At 38.6% G+C, this 21,336-nt stretch overlaps 2 protein-coding genes across 3 annotated transcripts in view; one reads left to right on the top strand and one right to left on the bottom strand.

The window, feature by feature from the left end:
- rbks (ribokinase) overlaps window positions 1-17,201 on the top strand; it is a 49,669-nt gene extending 32,468 nt beyond the window's left edge. For both annotated transcript variants that reach the window (XM_079640313.1, XM_079640314.1), the window contains exons 8-9: window positions 7,723-7,911; window positions 16,489-17,201. In XM_079640313.1, the coding sequence (XP_079496439.1) occupies window positions 7,723-7,911; window positions 16,489-16,662 (363 nt within the window). In that variant the 3' untranslated portion in view covers window positions 16,663-17,201. The remainder of the gene's footprint in view (window positions 1-7,722; window positions 7,912-16,488) is intronic.
- mrpl33 (mitochondrial ribosomal protein L33) lies at window positions 16,807-20,382 on the bottom strand. Its single transcript, XM_079640315.1, has 4 exons — window positions 20,244-20,382; window positions 19,816-19,834; window positions 19,593-19,699; window positions 16,807-17,287 (listed from the first exon to the last, which is right to left on the bottom strand). The coding sequence occupies exons 1-4, from the start codon at window positions 20,263-20,265 to the stop codon at window positions 17,238-17,240; spliced, it is 198 nt and encodes a 65-aa protein (XP_079496441.1). The 5' UTR covers window positions 20,266-20,382; the 3' UTR covers window positions 16,807-17,237.
- Window positions 20,383-21,336: the final 954 nt, after the last annotated feature.

Genomic DNA, 21,336 nt, shown 5'->3' with positions numbered 1-21,336 from the left:
CTCTAATGTATGTAGATAGTATAAGAAAGTTGCAGAATAGGACAGTTTAATGGTGGAGGTATACACACATATTGATAGATGTCTTGTAATGCACTGTTGAGGAACCTGTGAATGACCCAAGTTTTTCATTCATTGCATAACTACACAGTAGTTGTGTATATAATATGTCAATAACCTTAGAAAATCTTGAAATGGATGTGCAAAATAGCAATTATATACAGTCTTTAATGACCTATTGGAGAATAACGAGTAATGAATATACTTTATAGGGATCTGCAGATAAATGTTTAGTCTTCTCAAGCACCAACTATCAAATATCTCGCCTGATTGTTGGCACTTGACAATCACCTTCACTGAGTTTTACTCAGGTGTAACTAAAGTCTGATTTAAGGGTTATTTATATTTCAGATCATTAATCAGAATCTGCAAAGTAACTAAAATAAATGTAGTGGAGTAAAAATAACAGGTTAACCTCTGAATTGTAGTGGAGTAGAATTACAAAGCAACAATAAATTGCATGTTTTACATCTGTTTTATTGGGATCAATAAAGTATATATTATCTTATCTTATCTTAAGATGATCGATGGCTATACTGCCATATTTGCTAAATGTGCCTCTGAACCTTGACAAGTGCATGTTTCAGGCTTATCAATTATCAACAGGAGGGGTCACAGACAGAAGACCAGCTGTTAAATAAAGCTCTTCTGACCTGAGCTGTCATGTCGGTATATATTAATGCTGCCCATTATGGATACAAGCAATTTTCACCCATGTATTAATTATATGTTTTAAACTTGATAACACCAATGTGTTTCCTAAACCTCCAGGGGTGTACAAAGTTTAATACTGGCAACTTATAATTATGGGAAATACAAAAACGTCTTTTAAAACTACAATTCCCTGTAGAGACGTGCCATAGAACATGTTGCGAAACACAAAAGCCAGCATTCTGGGGGGGGGTTGGGCTGGACCTTGTTCGAGTCCTATTTTGAATAGTGTGCCGTGGTTTCATTCCATTTCAAAGAGCTGTCTGACGCTCGGCGTAACCTTGGCGCACTGCCACTCCAACATCCAAATCACAGAGCTTGAAGACTTATCACGGGGTTTGTCAAGCAAAGGGACTGTAGTCCCAAACGATAGCTGAGGATTATGGGTAGTGTAGTGTCTTCGGCCATCCTAAACTCCGAAAAAACTATTTGTTTCTCCGAATCAAAGGGGAAAAACACGAAAGCATTGTACACAATTTAAACCAATCAATGTTGTGTAATTAACAAGGATAAACTGATATTTGACAGTGAGCGGAATACTTTCGGTTTTACTATAAAACTTCAAGACCGGAAATACTGTTTCCACCCGAAGCTGTTGCCTGGCAACGCAAACGGACGGCAAAGAAAACTGAGATTATAGAATCAAACAAATAAATAAAAACAAGGATAATTGTGTGTTATTGTTGAGTAAATAACAGTGTGTTATTTAGAAAATAATAACAAATTAGAAGGAAAAAAAGATTTAAAAAATACCTATTTCAGTATTCTGAGCCCCATTTATTTTCCTCACGGACGGCAAAGAAAGTCAGACATTTAAAAATAAAAACAATAATCGTGGCTTGATATTGAGTAAGAAAAGGTTTTTATGAACCACACAGCTTCCGGTCTTCCAAGACCCGACTGGACAAAAAGACGTGCTGCAGGCACGAAACATACTACCAATAGAAATACATTGCTTTTAAAATCGTTCTGTGTGACACGAAAAAAAGGGGGAAATCGTGTTGGTAAGCACGAATTAATAGATTAAATGTCATGACTATAACACGAAATGCCGTGAGACTGGGTTGGTTTTGCAGGCAGAAATATTTTTTTTTCTCTGTGAAAGGAAAAAGATCATAGGTCTGAGATGTTATGAGCGCCCACACACATGCACACACCTTTTCACAGTGATTCAACTGCGTCTCCCGGGTCATGACCTCTGCCAACACATCAATAACGCCACTGTAGCCTTTAGCCATACATCTAAATGCTCGGGTATGAAGAGGAATATGAGTATCTCTGCACCCTTTTAAGGTAAAACCAAGTGTCATGGCACCTTGTGTCTTGACTGTCAGGTGATGACAGAGGAGCGACGGCGGGGGGGCAGGGTTAGATGGGAATCGTAGTAAAAACAACAAGGCAGATGTGCTCTTTGGCTGAGTCAGCAGCCCCCTCGGGGATGAAGTGGATGTGCGTTCGCCTGGGAGTCTCTATTTGATGTGGTGGTGCAGGGCAGAGAGAAGCTGTAGCCAGGTGTGGGGACATGAAAGGTAGAGTTGGGGAAAGCACATAATGTTTTTTTTTAAAGTGTCAGGTCATGAAGGTACAGTCATGTTACATATGAGACAGTAAACAGGGGTGGAAAGGGCACTAAAACATCTTGATTATTTAAAAAAAAAAAAGCCAAACATTCAATATCTTAAAAATAATAATAATAATAATAATAATAATTTAATAAATTGTAAAGCCCCTAAAAGTAGAGTTTGTCATTCTATTTAACAGTGTAAACTCTTAAGACCCGATAAATGGTTACCTACGGCAATTGTTGCCCCTGTACCGGAGTAGCTTTAAATAATTAGACTTTTAAAGGTGCAATAAAAAAAACAAAGGGGTAATCTACTCAGATCTGACAGCAGTAAAACACATGAAGAATAATGGATACTTTCCAAAATTCATGGGACACTGCATAAAAAAACCTCAAATAGAGAAAAAAATAGTTCTCATTGTTTCAAATCTATATTGAAATTATGTTTATATAGGTTTTTGTTTCTATACTATTTAACCTGTTAAACCCCGAGCATGTTTTTCAGGTTTCAGGCTCGAAAATGACATTCCCAGAACAAATGACCATATCTTCCCTTCTAAAAGGGTTACATTAATAATCTTTTTTCTCAAAGTAATGATAAACCTGTCAGTTGGATGTAGAAAAGTCAGATTCAATATTGATGTTTTTTATTTTAAAGAAAATTCAGATTGAACATGGTAAAAAACTGTAAATTATAGTGTCCGTCCAAAAAATATTTTGTACTTATAGTGAAAACTAACCTTGGATGATGGGTTAGTAGACTAAAAACTTTAATAATCCAAAGTACAACATATAATAAGTACCCTGTATCAAGATTGATGCAAAACAAGTAATATTTGACATTTTTAGACAGATTTAGCAAAAGAAAAAACCTCTTCTGGTGCCATTTGGGTGGATTTTTCATATCTCTGGCCCCCCTGCTGGATTTTGACATGTGACATCTCTTTCTAACCATCAGAGCCAATGGAATCGAGGGGTATCCCACATAGTCCTGATTTGGTCATGTGTGTTTATTATACTGCTGCATAGCCAAGACCGGAAGCAGCAGCCACTCTGGTGGCTACCATTAGCAGCTAACTTTTGCTCTGCGATTTTTACATAAAAAAGGAATTATGGATTATAAATAATTCCAATTATTACCCAGGAACTTTATCAACCTATGGATTAACCGATTCAGCCGCGTTTTTTGTCGTTTTAATGCCATTGAACACATCTTTTGATCAGATTAACAGCTACGGTGAGACGATCTCCCTAGAAGCTACGTAAAGGTACGTGTTGTGATGTCTGTTTTTGCGTCGCAAATTCGGATAACTCAGTGATGATACTATATACCTAAATAATCTGTGGAACCTCAGCTTTAATCGGATATTTGTATGTGCAGCTACGATAAGTAATAAGGGTACTTTTATCTTGAGTTTTTTGCCAATGTCCGTTAGCATTTTTCGCTAAGGGGTCATTTAGATGCTTCTTATGAGACTTGTGTTTTGTTTTGTTAAAAATGGTTTATATTGTCAGTTAGCTGAGATTATTTACGTTAATCTGGTATAACACATTAATAGGTTCTTAAATATTAAGATCCCCTGAGACACAGGGGGGGGGGGGGGGGCAGGAGCTCCAACAAGCCGTTTAGGACAGAGTGAATACACATACAGATGCGAAACCAATGTGAGTTTGGAACATTGAACAATGTAAATCTATTCTAGTAGACCTCAACAATGGAATTATGATCAGTAGAAATGGCCATGTCATGGGACCTTTAACACAGCAGTGTGCCTTGATTTCCTTGTTTTTAATCTAGTTTATTTCTATTAGCTTGCTTTTATTGATAGTTTCTGCATCATTTTCTTCTTCTCCCGGTTAAAGTAATGTTTGCTTTTTCATTGGGTTGCTTTAAACATGGCCTAGTGCATAAAAACTGCTTACAGTTTGTCTTAATATTGTTCCTGTAAGAGTTTGTTATTGGCTAAAATAAAAGCACTTTACTGAATAGATAATTATATTTTAAATATGATTATATGCCTTGTGATTGGACATTTTGGTATTTTCTTTGATATCGTAAAGTATTTTATACACCTCGCTGTGCACATTTTTAAATAATATTTATAAATAATCATTTACTTTGAAATAGAAATATTATAATGGAGTTAAACTGATGATTCAGCCAGGAGAGCGTCTAAGGGATTTACGACTTTTCTGAACCAAACTCTTTGTATTACATTTCTACAGTGCATAGACTAGTTTGCACTGGTTATATGTTCAAAGAAAAACAAACAAAAAATTAAAACATACAATAAATGTAAGTAAGAAAAAAATTAAAATAACGACTAAAGTAATTCCCCTACCCTGCCAGTGAGCCTCTTCCACTCGAATATTCACCAACATTTTTGCAACTTACACACATACAGTACATATACTGCAGATAAGCTATACCGATAACTGGGACTTACAATGTTTAACTGCCTTTAATGTAACATAAGAAACATAACGTTTATAATGCTAATCAAAGACCTAAAACAAATTGTATTTAAATTGACAGTCTAGGATTTATATTCTACAAATGTGTTTAAACTAAATTCTGCAATGGTTTTGTCCAGACATACTGATGCAGAGGCAAACATACAGAAGAAAATGTACTTCAAACAACTTCAATATCAAATTGAAAAAGAATGCAATGCAAATGAAAAAAGCTATAAATATATAAAATTACCTAATGACAGCATCTTTATTTCCACCCTTTGGTGTTATGCTTAAACATATAATACACCCAGAGTGTCAACAGCTTTATACTGCATATGCTTTGTGCGGTATGTGTGTGAAATAAGCGCACACATAGACAGTGAGAGAGTCATAATTCAACTTTCCTATTGCTGCACACAGAGGGAGGTAGATTGATTCCCTGCCCTGGTGTGAAGCCGATGACTAACAAAACGGCTCTTTTTTCTCTCTTGGCATCCGACAACACCGGGGTGGCTGCGGGGCTCTAAACGCACCGATACACTCGGCGGTTTATTTTTGAACTGTCCAAGGTCATTGTTCACTTTGACAGTGGGGGGGGGGGGGGGATCCTCAGACCCCCCATTCAATGTGGGCATGAACCAAGCATTGACCCTCCTGTGTGGGGTTCAAGTTTGCACACATTCTGTACAGGTGTGTGTGTGTGTGGTCTCACTGTACCAAGCTGAAGTGTGGGGGGTCGGGTGGGGGGGGCTTAAGGATGACAAAGTGCAGGCACTCTTTGATCCTGAGCCCACATTCTGCACTGAAGTGCTTTATAGTGAGAGGAGTTATCTTTGATGTCCACCTGAGGACCTCGCATGCCAAACTGTGTCCCACATTCTGCACTGAAGTGCTTTATAGTGAGAGGAGTTATCTTTGATGTCCACCTGAGGACCTCGCATGCCAAACTGTGTCCACAGATCTGAAAGGACACACACACTTTCATAGAAAACAAAAAGCAGCATGAACAAGAAATATGTTGCGTGTCATTTTGTATAGTGGTATGTATAGAGCAGCGGGATTCTAGACCTGAAATTGCTTGAGAAAATTAAAGGGAAAGTCTAAATGAATTCCACATGTTGTTTAATTTGTTTTTGTTCACGAGGAACTTTAATCAAGTCACTTTTGTCCCACATTTTTTAAATTTTGGTTTATGAAGGAGAAAAGCTAAACAAAGTCACAAAAAAAAGTTATTGTAGTAACAAACATCTGTCCACATAAATGAGACGCACAAGCTGTCATGGGTAGTGAATTTACAGTTAAGAACATTGATTATGTATGATGGCACACTCTAAAAAGCATACAAAGAAATACAAAATAAAAATGACCATTTAATAGCCCAAAGTTATAATAATATTAACAATTATCCTAATATGAAACCTACATTTGAGTAATACCTAACATTCTTTGTTTTTTATATTATTTTTATTATTACATTATTAAAATACTTATGTTAAACATTAACTTTTAATTCACTGAACATTTCCTTGAATTTATATTTAAAAATCAGTTTTTAAATTGAATATCCAGTGTTAATATATATGATGGAACATAGAGACTGATCTTTGCTCTACATTTAATCTACATTCACAAAGACAAAAGAATGATTGTCAAAATGCTTCACTGCATTCATTTCTATTTTCATATTTCAAATGAAGTTTATTTCTGTCCAAGACACCACAGTTGAAATCTTTTTAATTAAGCATACAACATTAAACCTAAATGTGCACTATTATAACCGACACATTGTACATTGTAGCATTTTGAGGAAAGTCAGAAGGAAGGAATATGCAATTCATTTATTTTGTTATAACAATTTCAAATGAATAGCAGGGGTCGTAAGTAATAAGCGATTAAGAAGCAATGCTTCTCGACAGGGGAAATAAAGAAAAAATAAATGTTATACAGCAATAAACACTGAAACTAACATGAGGTGTATTTATCTTGAAAAATAAGCGTCTGATTTGGTGTTAATATTATTATGAAAGGACAGCATGTTTTGTGTTTCATTATTAGAAAAAGCATTTCATAAATACAGTAAATCAACATGTGTTAAGCCTGCAGTCTAATACAAAAAAATGGCATAAACAGTTCAGATATTTTAAAGAAAGAAAGACTAGAAAGTCTAGCTTTTATGACAGGATTTAATTTGACGATCATTTGTGTAATTGTACGTCACTTTCTTTCAGTTATGCTTGCAAATGAACCTGCAGTGCAATCACCTTTAATCACATAGAAAATGCTAATGTAGCTCATCTTCACGGAGGGGGCCACTTACTCTGAAGAGAACTGCTGCTGGTTCTCAGTGCTTCTTTAAGGTTCTAAGCATCAGCTGTGGAGTCCTGCACTGTCACTGTTTAGTCATTTTGGAGCCAGATGAACCAGCGCAATCGGAGAATCTACTCTTTGAAAATGTGTTTGGCCCGCAGACTGCTGGCCGATCCGGCAAACCCTGAACAGACTGAATGTGTTTAATGACCACCACAGTGTGTGATTAAGAGCTGAGTCATCACACACATTAATACAAAAACTACAACAAATCCACTAAATACTTCCTATAGACTACTAATTAGGAAGCATTGGACATAGTGAATGGTTGTAATGGACTTCAATGGGTTTTTAAATAGGCAAATAAAACATTTGTGTATTTTTTACAGGAAAAATGGGAATTGCTTTGACTTCCTGTTTGTTACTCACAGTCCTTGGGAATTGGGGAATTTCCATAATGCATCCTCCAAGTATCCCACACTAGTGCTGGTTTAGCTCTATCTTTAATTAACTTACTGTAGATCCCTGACCAATAAAAGGTCTTCGTTAAAATGAATAAGAAATTGTCCCATTGGTGAACGGGATGTTTGCAGTTTCTTGACTCTGCCCCTCTGCTCGTCTTGCAGGCTGAGCTGCTGACTGGATCCCCGGTCTCTAACGTGGAGGAAGCCCGTCGGGCCGGGCAGGAGCTGCTGAAGCGAGGCTGTGGCTCCGTCATCATCACGTTGGGACCCCAAGGCTGTGTGGTGGTCGAGGCACAGGGGTCTGCCTCAATACATGTTCAAACTACCTCAGTCAAATCAGTGGACACCACGGTAAGCATGACTCGTGTATTAAGTCAGTGAATTTCTTATGACATAATAGTCATGGCCTTAAAAATTCACAAAAACAATATTATAGTAATAACTATAGAACATGTAAATACTACAATTAATAATGCTAACTGTCAAATTGATCTATAGCTTTATTTATTGGGATTTTTTTCTCTCAGTAAATTACCCCAGTTATATATATATATATATACACACACACACACACACACACACACACACACACACACACACACACACACACACACACACACACACACACACACACACACATACGTAGGCTATTTAATTTGGTAACTATTTTTCAATTATTCATTTTATAATTTGAGTCTCAAAAATGTGAAACCGGACATGGTTTGTTCTTCTTGTTCCGTTGTAAAGGTTTGAACCGGAGGACATTAGTATTTTGGCCTTTTAGCCACACTAGAGTTAGGGGTTTAACAAACACCTTCAAGATGGGCCTTTATTTTGAAATTCCCGTAGCCCACCTGTGTCACCTTTTCTGACAGAGAACACCTTCTCAGTTAATATATATATATATATATATATATATATATATACATAAATTCAAATAGTGCTTAAACATGAGAGGGTTGTCTTTTTAACGGGAACAGCTGGAGGTCTATTTTTGTTATTTTAAATAAATAATTTCATTTAAATGTCCGGAAAAGACCATTTATATAATTACATTTTAAACTATAAATGTAACTCTTAAATGGGCGTAAGTTATTTCTTCATATTGATCTCAGGTCTTTATAATGAATCACTATACTTATCATGATTATCAATGATGAATAATAAAATAATATCCTTCAAGTGATAATAATTGTTAAAACTGTTTTAAAATGTTCCATGTGTATATAGAATTTTCGTAGGCTGAGTTTATGACAGAGAAGAATGTGATACCACTTATGATATAAGTAAAAGGAAACCTGTTTTAAATAGAAAATGATGTAAGCCAGTCCACTTAACAATGGAAGGAACATCTTTAAAATTGGTATTCTAGCAATAACAGAGGAACATATTATTTTGACAGAAAATTCCACCTTACTTCCAAAGCAACACACTGTCACTCAGATCTTTCCTCTGCCCAGTCATCACAGTCAAATGTTCTCCCGGTATCTGAGCTCTAGTGGAGCTACTGATCTGAGTGCGGCTCGAGTGGAACGGTGTCAGAGTGACCACGGGCTGTTTCCCCTCCTAAAAGCGGGATTGTAATCTTTAAAGAGGCCTGCGTCGCTTGACTCATTTCACTACGGCCTCTGTGGCTTGTTTTCGTCAGAGGAGCCTCGGTTGGATGTTTGCACTTCCTGTCTCTGAGGGTTTTGCGGGCCTGTGTTCTACCAACTAAACACGTCATCACTCAGAGGTGTTAATCGCCTCTTTGTTTGATTACAGCCTTTTAATTGCTGGTGTAATGGATTATTTTACTGAATAGTTCCCCAACGGACTTTTATTGTGCTTTAATTTCCAAACGATGCTCATTATGCATCATTGTAAAAAACAATAACAAGCATGCAGTTTAAGTTTTACCAGAAACCCACGTCGGTTATTGCGTGAGTCAGGAAATTGAAATGAAGAAAGGCAGTACAAATAGGACTGATTCAAGTTTAATGAATAAAATAAAAACATTTAGGGGGGGCCACTTTTTTGCCCACTGTCTAAAAATGGGGTATTTACAAAACTTTTGGAGGCATAGAAAAAACAGGAATTAGAGTAAAGAATTATATTAACCTTAGCATATTTTCCTAAATTGGAATGTATATATATATTTTTAAGTTTTTATTTTAAGCCTAGCATATTGGGCTTTTTAATAAATATTGGTTTTTAAAGGCCTATTGAGATATGTAAACCATTATTTGAAGCATTTAGACCTACATTAGTGTATATATACAGGCATATATATATATATACCTGTATATATATATACATCTTTTTCATTTATGTGATATTCAATGGGAATTTCTATACCTCAATATCTTGATTACAAATCTATGAAGCTCAGCATATTGGCCTTAATTTGGCATATATATTTTATTTTAGTTATTATTCTTTATTTTAATATTTTAATGGCAATTTTTTCACCTCAATCTCGATGTTTAGAAGCATATGCCACCACCCATTTCTGCCACTGGTTAAGTGTGTGTAACAGCGAGACGCACACATGAATATATGTGTATTTTTCAGACATAATCTAAAAGCAGTGCAGCTGCATCTCCTCCTTATCCCAGGTCACGTTGGCATTTGAAGAACAAAGGGCTTGCTCTCTTGAACGGTGTGCGACCTCCTCCATGCCCCCTCATCTCCAAGCAGACACACATAACTGCCCTTATTCACCCTCTCCAATCCCCCCTTCCCAGTAGCCCCCAGGAGAACTCACCCCACCACCCCTATTCTCCCCCCCTTCCTCTCCCATGACTCACCTCTTGGGCTTGCATCAGTCAGCAGAAAGCTGTGGTCGGAGCCTGTTGCATGTCCCCCCGCAAACAAACACACACACACACACACACGCACACGCACACACACACACACACACACACACACACACACACACACACACACACACACACACACACACACACACACACACACACACACACACACACTCTCTCACCCCACCTCTTCTGTTCTTTGATGGGCCCATAAATTCTGGAGTGTTTAACTCTTTTGGACATCATAATCCCTCTTCCAGTAAGCCTTTTTTTTTCTACCGGAGAGAGAGAAAAAAACTACAGGTTGTTATCAAGATCATTATTCACGTCTTCGAGGTTGTTTCTGGTAACACAGGCCTCTTCAGTTATGATTGGCCTCTTGTGTTATTTCTGCTTTGTTTGTGTTTTCTCTAGCAGTAGCAGTTGACAGAAATGTTTATGAGGGATCGGCTCCAGACTTGTCATCACTAGGATTGTTCTTGCTCTCTGGTTTTACTAGTATCAGACACATTCTAGGCTGCAAATTCTTCGATATCAACTGTGAGTCACTTGCGGTTTCTCACAGTTTTAAGCTAGGCTACTGTTCAGCTGCGGATGGCATGACCCACTACTGATAACATTTTTTACCTTTTCTGCCATCTATTAAGATGCGTTTCAACCCCTTGTTTCCGTCCCAGATGGAGTAATTCTCTTTGATTGATATAGCTTGGTTAATGACTGTTACGATTTCATCATCTGCCCCTCCTGCAGCTGTCGGAATAACACATTTGAACACGGCACAAGCAATTACGTGCTGAGTCAGGGTCGTGAATCTGGATGAATAACAAAGTGAATCAACTCATCGACTGTAGGTCTCCCCCCCTTTCATCCATTTTCCTCCCTTTTGTGTTAAATTGAGTACAGGCTTCCCTCGCTGAGATCAGAGACTTTTGATGTGTGGACAGTAAGAAGAGACTGTAACACACACACATACATACACAAACACACACAGAGCCAGTGCCTTTAGCCCCAGCAGGACTTGGGTGGCCTTGGTTTCCACTGCTCCGGGAGGTCCACTGTGTAGGGCCAAAGCCTAAACCAGACATTACAGCTGCACGGTGGGTCTGGACACTCAAATTATTCCCAGTCTTCTCCTATGACTGGAGACGTGCTTGGGCTAATTGCCTGAATTTCTTCCTGGAAGCCAAAGGTAAGGGAATACCTCCTGAGCATCGCGTTCCCCAACCCTGCAAACCGTAGGTCAGCTTGACACCACTAGAAAAGAGCCACATCACCATTTGAAATTGTCTGCATATGCTAGAGCAGCTGCTGTTAAGCAACCCAGATGTTTGGCCAGTTCTCTGCTACTGCAGTCATGTTGATCACGGTGAAAGAGGGCAAAGCACTGCTGATGGATCAAATGAACTCAAGTCCTCTCCTATGACTGGAGACGTGCACAATTTTTCTTCCTGGAAGCTAAAGGTAACCGATGCCTTCTGAGCATCACGTTCCTCAACCCTGCAAGTAGTAGGGCACCATGGGAAATAGTGCCACATCACCATTTTAAAATGTTAAGCTTATGCTACAGCAGCTGCTATTTAGCAACCCAGATATACGGTTAGGGTTAGGGTGCTGTCATGTCGACCACAGTGAAAGAGGGCTAAGACAAAGCACTGCTGATGGGTTAAAGATAAGAGAGCCCTAATTGGCCCAATGAAATGTGTTTTTGATCTCTGAATCTTCTTCCCTCGTCCCTGGCTGTTCCCTTGCTTCCGGACGTGGAAGCTGCTGTGAGTCATCGCTGCCCCTCAGTTGGTCTTTGCTCTCCCCTGGGTGCCTTTCATTGACAATGGCTGCAGGCTTCAGGAGTTAATGGCACATGGGAGTCAAGATCGCAGGAGGCCTCTGGGTGAGAAACACAGTCACAGGTTCTGGAGGCTTCCAAAGGTTCAGTAGTCACATCTGACTCATATCATGAAAGACAAGCTGTGCGCAGTCCTTCCTGGGATTTTCTATGAGTTCCGTTTATTTGTTTTTGTCTGTCTTTGGTGCTCAGATGTGGTGTTTCTGCACTACACTTTACAAAGATCACTTGTCAATCAGAGCGTATGGGCGCTACGATTGTCTTTGTCCTTGGATTTTGTGTTGACGGACTTTTGGGTTTCTGTATGCGTGCCTTTGTTCGTCTGTACAGCCAGTGAGGTTATTACAGCTTTTGCGAAGTATTCCGTTTATCTTCAATTTTTTTCTAAACTCACATTGAAAGGAGCTGTCAGAAGCATTTCAAAAGGACACTCCCTTGTGTTTGTCAGTACAATACTTCCAAGGTCAATGATTACAGTTTGTCGCCATGTAAAATCATCCAAAGAAGACTCTGATCAATTGAATTGTGCAGGCTCCTGGCTCTCTGATGACTGTTTTTGTGCAGTGTCACACTTCAACACTGTAGACAACTTCCTAAATCAAACTTCATTAATTTGGCAAGCTTCTCGCAGACACATCTGCCATCCTAATTTCTAACTTCCATCTGAGTACCGGATGACGACAGGCGGAGGAACGGTACGGAGGTCAAGACGCGGCGGACGGCGTTGACCAGAAAGAGCATCACAGCTCATCCTTGGCAAACGCTTGTGTCACTTGATTGACAGGCCTCCAGATCTAACCTTCACCAAACTCTGTCGATGGCAGCGGTAGCGGTGCTGAAGGGGGTAGTGCTTGTCAGCCCTGTTGAGCTTAATGCACTAGATCCAGTAGCGTCACATGCCAGTCTCTGTGAAGGATACGTTAGTAAGACAGTAAGGTTGGAGGGTGGCCCGTACCGTAAAGTGACCTAAAGTTTACATTGGATCAGTAAAGGTCTTGTTTCGTCAGTACTTATTCAGACCAGGATTGGCCCACTAAGAAATGACATTGAAAGACATAAGGAACTATTTTTTCCTTGCAAAATCAAGATGTGTAGATAGGAAACTTTGCTAACAAGTTCACCACGTCAAGATAGAAGATGTTACGTTGTCAGTGTTACGTTGGCCCTCAAGCATGGCTTGTTAGTCCCTCACCGCTCACTCCAAAAGAAAAAAGTAGCTCCATTGTATTTTAATTTAAGCCCTTGACTGTCATTTGAAATAGCTGAGCAGCCAAAACTACATTTTCCACTTACAACTTTTTTAATAATCCGCCAACAATTTCTTTTATTAAGAATCATTTATATATAATTCCTGTGCAAATATCCATACTTGAAAATAAGTCATATTTAGCTGGACAGAAATGACAATGGAAGCAAAAATAGGCCATCATATTTACAATTGTGTTTGTTTTGTGTAATGAGATTATTGAAATATTTTATCAAACTGAATACATGTTATTCAAATACCTTTCTTTAAAATGTCCATTAGGTAATTTCATTTTGCACAATAATATATATTTTTTAGGTTCATAAATTAAAGTGTTTAATGCCTTGATTATTTGTTAAAGATTGATCAATTCCAATTTGAGCTTAAAATAAGAAAAAACGTATTTTCCTGAAAAATCTGATTTTATGAACAATACAAAAACATACTAAAGGGTTAAAAAGCTTTTTGAAATATCACAACTTGAAATTGCAATACTGACTGTTATTTACATTTCAAAATGAAGTATTCAATAACAGTTAAACCATAGGGACAAGTTGCGGCCCAACACAGGCACTGATGTTAGTAATCTCCTCCAGAAGAAATTACTTGTATACGAAATCAGAAATTGTGTTAATGTAAATACTGTCTGTTTTTTTCAACCATAGAAATGCAATTCTGACCCAAACTGTTATGTTTTGATTTTTTTAAGATAAGATTTGTTTAATGTTAACTGTATACAAATATTGACTGTAGCAACAAGCCCTATTACTAGATTTAGCTTTCTTAACCTGTCTGACCCCACCCTTTTGAAGTGCGACTAGACAGAGGTGGTTGTATCGACAGGGATTTGGTGGTGGATTAGTTAACTGTCTACAGTTGGTTAAAAAGGAAAATTGGACGAGGCACGTGCAAAAACAATGATTATCAGCATAAAATCAACCCCTTAACTCGACCACTCTCTGTTGGTCATTGGTTCCCAATCATCAAGAATGGTATTACCATTTCAACCACAACGTGTGAACTGGGAGACCTTCAAGAGCCGAACCAGGGCTCCACCAAAGCCTCGTTTCCAAACGCTAGCCTGTATTTGGCCCAGCCCAGCTACCAGACAGGAGACATAAACACACCATGGCTTTAGAAATGGAAATCCACCAGGCCTGTGAAATGTTTCAGCTCTGATCTCACTCTTTCCAGCATCTCCCCAGGAGTTACACCAGGGGCGTTCAGCGGGGGAGGGGCGCAATAGTGACCTTTGAAATGTCAATTCAGACCTCTTTTTTTTTCTTTTTCACATGGCTTGTATCTATGTAGTTGAAGACATGTCATACCAGTACCAATACCAGTGTAGGTGCTGGGGAAAAAGCCCATATTGTCTGGGCTGCGCCCCCCAGCTACTGTGGACCCTATTTGGCCCAGGGTCTTTTTTCCAGCCGGGTCGGGGTCAGTGTTAGGCTTTTTTTTGCCTCATGTCACTGAATCATCCCAAGGGTTACTTTGAGGTCGGAGGGTGAGGGTGGGGGGGGGGTGGGGGGGGGGGGGGTGGTAACAGAGGTGCTCATAGATGAGTGCAATGAGCTCTTTTGAGAGCCGCCGTGATGAGTAATGGAGCAGGCTTGTGAGAACCAGCATTGAGGGGGGGAGTTTGTGGTTAAACATGAGCGTGTCGCCACATACCATGGTGCCTTTTCCCATCAGTACCCCCCCTCCCTGCAGGGCGTAGACGGCACATTCCATATCTATCAATAGATGAGTGAAAATTGATGGTTTATGCGTTTAAACAGATAGCCAAAACCAGTTAGCTGTTAGCATTTAGTGATTAAATCAGCCATGTGCTATTCAGCTGAAAAAAGTTGTCAGAGCAGAAATTTTGTTTAGGTTGGGGCAGTTTTTGATTTGTAAAAATGTATTTCAGAATTTTTTATTTGTTAATATATATATATATATATATATAATTGATTAATTTAAATGTAATTGTTTGCAACAATTTAGGCTTTTTTTTGTAGAATTCTTTTATTTCTAAATATTTGAGCACGTAATGATGCACTTGATATTTGTGGTATTTTATTGTCATTCAGGTAAAAAATACTCTTGTTTTTTTAAGTGTGCCATAGCAATTGTCTTTTATGCGCTTTTGACCACTTATTTATCATTCTGCTGGCATTATAAGAATGTATGAGTAATGGACGTAATAGAGATGTTTCTCTGAAGAGCTGACTGAGACACACTTTCACACAATGTTAAGGTTCAGTAACTCATTTAAAAGATGGAAATGGATGGTTTATAGCTTTAACAGATAGCCAAAACCAGTTAGCTGTTAGCATTTAGTGATTCAATCAGCCATGTGCTATTCATCTGACTGAAAAAACACAGGGGGGATTTTTGTGTCGATAGCCTTGTGCAGTTTTTGATTTAAAAGATATTTCCGATTTTTTTATTTCATTGTTTGCAATAGTTTGGGGATTTTTTTTTATAATTCCTTTTTTTTTATAATATTTGAGCACATAATGAACTTGAGACTTTTGGTCTTTCCTCTAAGTCAGGTAAAAAAATACTCAGCGTTTCTCATTTTTAAATTGTCCTGCTTTTTACCTCGAAAGTGTAATTCTGCTGGCATTACAAGAAGGTTTGAGTATGAGTAATGGTAATAGAGATGTTTCTCTGAAGAGCTGACTGAGACACTCTCACACTACATAACAGTTCAGTAAGTCATTTAAAAGACTTTAGGAAGCAACACAAGTATGTGAAAATCCGCTAACAAATGCTACAGCACCCCCTACTGTTGAATGTGTTTGGAATGTATGTTTAACTTACCATTTGTTTGATTTAAATAGCATTTCAATACAGTCTGGGGTGGTACGACAGTAAAGATGGATCATACTATCAGACAGGTCGTCTGTTTGTTATTGTTCATCACTCATTGCAGCCTACTCAATATTTTATGATTCTGCTGAGAGGAGCGCAGCTGTAGAGTTACACAGTGGGACGGTTTGAACCGCAGGTGGAATTTAATAAAGCAAACTCGTAATATTGTTTCTTCACAGGGTGCTGGAGACAGCTTTATTGGAGCGCTGGCATTTTACATGGCCCATTATCCCACAATGCCTCTGGAGGAGATGGCGTGCAGAGCCAATCAGGTGGCAGGAGTGAGCGTGCAGACTGTTGGCACGCAGACATCGTACCCCTTGAAAAAGCACCTGCCAGCTAAACTGTTTTGAGAGCAGCCAGTAAACACCAGTGATAATGTAACAAGTCTGAAATGGACCCGTTTGGAAACAAATGTTTTATATAAAGCCGATTCATTTTACTTTCAAAAGTGCATGTGTGATGTTGGCAAGTCTACTTACAAAAGAGAATCTCAATAGTTGTTAACAGTTTAATAATTGATTAACATCTTAACACATAGCTTGTACTACACAAAGTTGATTAAATGTATTTAATTTGTCGAAATAGTTCATATTTAACAAACAGCTGGATTCAGGTACTTGGCTTACATGTAAAGGTCCTAAAAACCTTATTGAACTGTTATCAATGATACTGCATAGCCCAGAGTAATGGCATCACTTTTACACACGAGTTGTAGTTCCTTCTTGAAGATTTTCAGCCAGGCTTGCGTCACTGGTGCAGTGGGTTGGAGGCCTTTGGACAGATCCCATAGGAGACCCTCTGTTCACACGAGATCCAGCGGAACAGAAATGTGGACTGAGGAAAAACTTTGTGTAATCCATGTCAATAAAAAAAAGTCAGTTTAAATCGAGCAGGATCATGTTGTCCATTTATTTTTGGCTGCTTATTAAATCGATTTGATCTTCCTCTTCTCGAAGAATAGCACGTGCTTGTTCACTGCGAAGACATAAAGAAGAAAAAATAAGGTTAGATTTCTAACGCCATTTTAAAAATAAAATGCAGAACTACCAGGATTTAGAGAAGCTTAAAACAATTAAAAAGAGAGAAGCTTCAATGTGTGGAAAAACTACCGTAAAGTAAGAAAATATTCTGTATTCCTGCCAAATCAAAGTTTATTTCTATAGCCCAATATCACAAAACATGATTATCTCAGTGGGCTTAACAGATTAAAAACAAACAACCACATTGTAAACAATACAATTACAGCACAATTAAAAGACAAGATAGTGTGTCCAATACAAATTAAATTAGAACAAAATATCATAAAAATACATAAAACAGTCAAATAAAGTACCATAAAATGCCAGCTCTAACTAAAGGCTTTGTTAATTAGGAAGGTCTTCAATGCACTCTTAAAAGTGTGGACACTGGGTGTTTCTCAATGTCGAGGACGCTTGCTTGGTAGAACGTCTTCCGAGTCACTTGCTTCAGAAGCGAGGCAAGAATCCTTCCTAGCCTCAGAAAACGAAGAATCGTGGAACAGGCTAACAGGTGTGCGTCATATGCGAGGCCCCGCCTTAAATGGAGCGCGATTTCCGCCAAAGACTTGGAAATTGGTCCGTGCGCAAAGCATTGTGGGGATTTTAAGACCGCAGAGTCTACACATGTGCAGCCTCGAAATTTCTCGCTACGAAGTACGCCGGCCTCGCTAGAATTCCAAGTATGCTGGACATTGGAAAAGTCCTTCGGCGGCACTCGATGAGGTAGTATGCCTCAAATAGTGGCTCTGGAGCAGCTTTACTCGACATTGAGAAACACCCCGTTTGTCTCTCTGAGGAAGTTGGTTCCAGAGAAAGGGCTTGGTGGCTGAACGCACTGACTCCTGATCTGGTTTGAGGACTCTGGGCCCCACTAACAGACCTGCACCCTGGCAGCGTGATGTTCTAGGGCAATAGTGGATTAAAATTTATTTTAGGTACGATGGTGCCAGACTATTAAAAGCTTTGTAGGTAAAAAGAAGTATATAAAAAAATATATAAAATTCTTACACTTTTAATGACCCATGTCTATTCAGAAATCTCAAGACCTTGACATTTTTATTTAAAATGTACAAACTTTGAAGAATTTCAAGGTGAGAATTATTGAAGTTACACAATGAGATGAGATAAAACTACAAGGACTACATCATAATACAGAGAATGGATGTGGATGGGTTTGTTTTAGTGCACAATACAATTAGATTTAGAAAGCAAACTGTCCCGGCCCCTTTTTGTAAATCAACAATTTACTGCAATTGTTATCAACAATTTAATGGATTCTAATAATGAATCCCATATATATATCAGGTTATTGTTTATAATACATTACAGCTCATCATGATATTTGAACTGCATCTGCGATGGGGACGCTGGGGACCAATTTTGTCCACACCACTTTTTAAAAGTATAACTTATAAATGTTCTGAAAATAGCGTACACAAAGAGATGTAATAAACAAGAACACTGGTTTAGTGTCAAGATGTGCAGAACATTGCTCCGCTTTACAGCAGCAGGGCACAGGCACTAAAAAGACAATGTAAACTAAAAATAATTCCTCCTTACTCTACTGACTCTAAAATGACCCAAACACATGCTTGTTATTTGGCCGGTTTGTCCTGAAATGTTGTCATTTTGCTTTATTTATTATGTCAAAAGAAAGGAACAATCTTTTGGGGGAGGATCCCCCCAGAACTCGTGCAGGGGCTCGGTTTGCAAACATCGTTTTCACATGCGAGTGTGCATTTTCGTCGCTGTGGAGAAAAGGCGTGCTCAAGACTCTAAAAAAAAAAGACAGACATCATTGGCTTCCTCGGTTATTGTCTCCTTGCCACACATATATAATGTTCCCTACGAAAACAGTCTGTAGCCTGACTCCGTAAATCCTTTCTATACAGTTGTGCTAGCAAATAGTAAGGAGATTAGTTTGAACAAATGGTCTCCCCACCAAGCATGTACTACACCATGTAAGTAATGAACATGCAACAATTTAACACTGCTTTTAAATAACCCCACAGCCTGCAGGCATTTCCAAAGCATGTTTCAGTTTTCTTCCACAAATCCACCACTGTCTGCCAAATTAAAACCAAGAGGGGTTCTCACAAAATGTATCCCAATACTTTATTTGATATGACCTGGAATTGATTAACCTCCTTCTACAGGTGCTTATGTTGCATTACTAAAAGTCCAAGCAGCAGTTTTGAATGGCTGTGACTAAGGCTTAATAAAAAGGTGTTCAGTGTGCATGTTACATCTGCATATCTTACCAAATGGATCATGTTTGCGGATCACCATTTTGTCCTTGAGACGGCCCCTCTTTGTGTTGAAGAAGAAGCCTGTCCCTGCAGCGCTCATCATCTGCACCAAGACGGTCCTGATGGGAAACAACATGTGTAAACTTATCTCTGCAAGTACAGGGCATTTCCTTACTAAACCTAAGGATATAACACTGAATTTACTAGTTTGACAATTCAAATAGCTCCCACTTACTTTGATTTAGCCTTGGCCACTGGGAAATGAAAAAGAACAAAGGATATTTATTAAATCAGTCAGAGCAATAGAGTAAACAAAAGCAATAGTATGTATGAATGTATTTAGCTACCGTTCAAGTACACTAGCTTACAGATGGTTAGCTTCTTATCTAACTCAAGTTAACCGCTGCTACATAACACAATAATAAAAGTAACGACAATTATAACTCAAAACCCTTAAGGTTAAAAGCGTCAATACAACAGTTAAACCCAAGTCAGCAGAAGCAAAGTAAAAGAAACACGATAGCTGGTGTTGACTAACATTGAGAGGTAGCTAGCAGCTAACTTTAGCTAGCATTAGGGTTACTAAACTGACTGGTTCATTCAGCTACGTTTGGGTTAGCACTGCATACGCATCCACGCAACGTCATTCATTTAAATACTCACAATTTGCGGCTGTTAGAAACATTTCGTAGGCTTTATACCACTAGACTGACAGCATTAAATCATAACAGTGTTTTCAAGGTAAGTCACATTGAGAAGTCTGTAGTTCCGGTTTTAACAAGCACTTCCGGGTTCCCTTAAAGGCGCATTACAGTTTACAGAATTACATCCACTGACCTTTGTTATAGTCTATCTATCTAAATTATTTATGATGTGAATCTGAGAAGAGCATACCTTTTTGATGATTATGTTTGATTTGATTTTCATATTATTAGTTTATTTTATCAAACACTATTGATGTGGACAAAGCATACTCACTTTTATAATTTTACAAATTGAAAACCCCCCAAAAAATCTAATTAGGATTCCATTGTATAGAAGAAAAAAGGGGAATATTTACGGAACATTGATGATGCCTGAAAATCATTGAATGAGACCCCTTTGGCTATTAGTTTTAATTAATACAGTTATAACTGCATACCTTTTGAAAACAGCCTTCTATGAACTCTGATCCATGCCTTTAGTTTATAACATCCCGACTGGATTACTGCAACAGCATACTTTTTGGATCACCTGCATTCATACTAAAAAAACTTCAATATGTCCAAAACTAAGCTGCCCGCTTGCTCACCTCCACCCAAAACTCCGACCACATCACCCCTATCCTCCATGACCTCCACTGGCTCCCCATCAAACACCTCAATAACCTTGCCCCCCCTACCTCTGTGACCTCATCCAACGACACACTCCCACCCGTCGCCTCAGGTCTGCTGAAGCTAACCTACTGCAGCCCATCAGGACAAAGATCCGGACCTGGGGTGACAGGGCCTTCGCTGCAGCCCCCCCTCACTCTGGAACTCCCTCCCCAGCCACGTCAGATCTGCCAACACTCTCACATCATTCAAACAATCCCTCAAAACTCACCTTTTCACTCTTGCCTTCAACTCCTAATCAACTAACCCCTCGCCCTTATTCCACCTAGATTAGCACTTTTTTACTTTTGTTTTTTATTTTTGTTTTTCTTGCTTGTAAGCGCTTTGAGCACCAGGAAAAGCGCTTTATAAATGTAACATATTATTATTATTATTATTGTTAT

Source organism: Notothenia rossii, assembly GCF_949606895.1.
Source record: "Notothenia rossii genome assembly, chromosome: 7".
Taxonomy (NCBI): domain Eukaryota; kingdom Metazoa; phylum Chordata; class Actinopteri; order Perciformes; family Nototheniidae; genus Notothenia; species Notothenia rossii.
The sequence above is the reverse complement of the archived record's forward strand: the minus strand, read 5'-3'. Positions and strand labels throughout refer to the sequence as shown.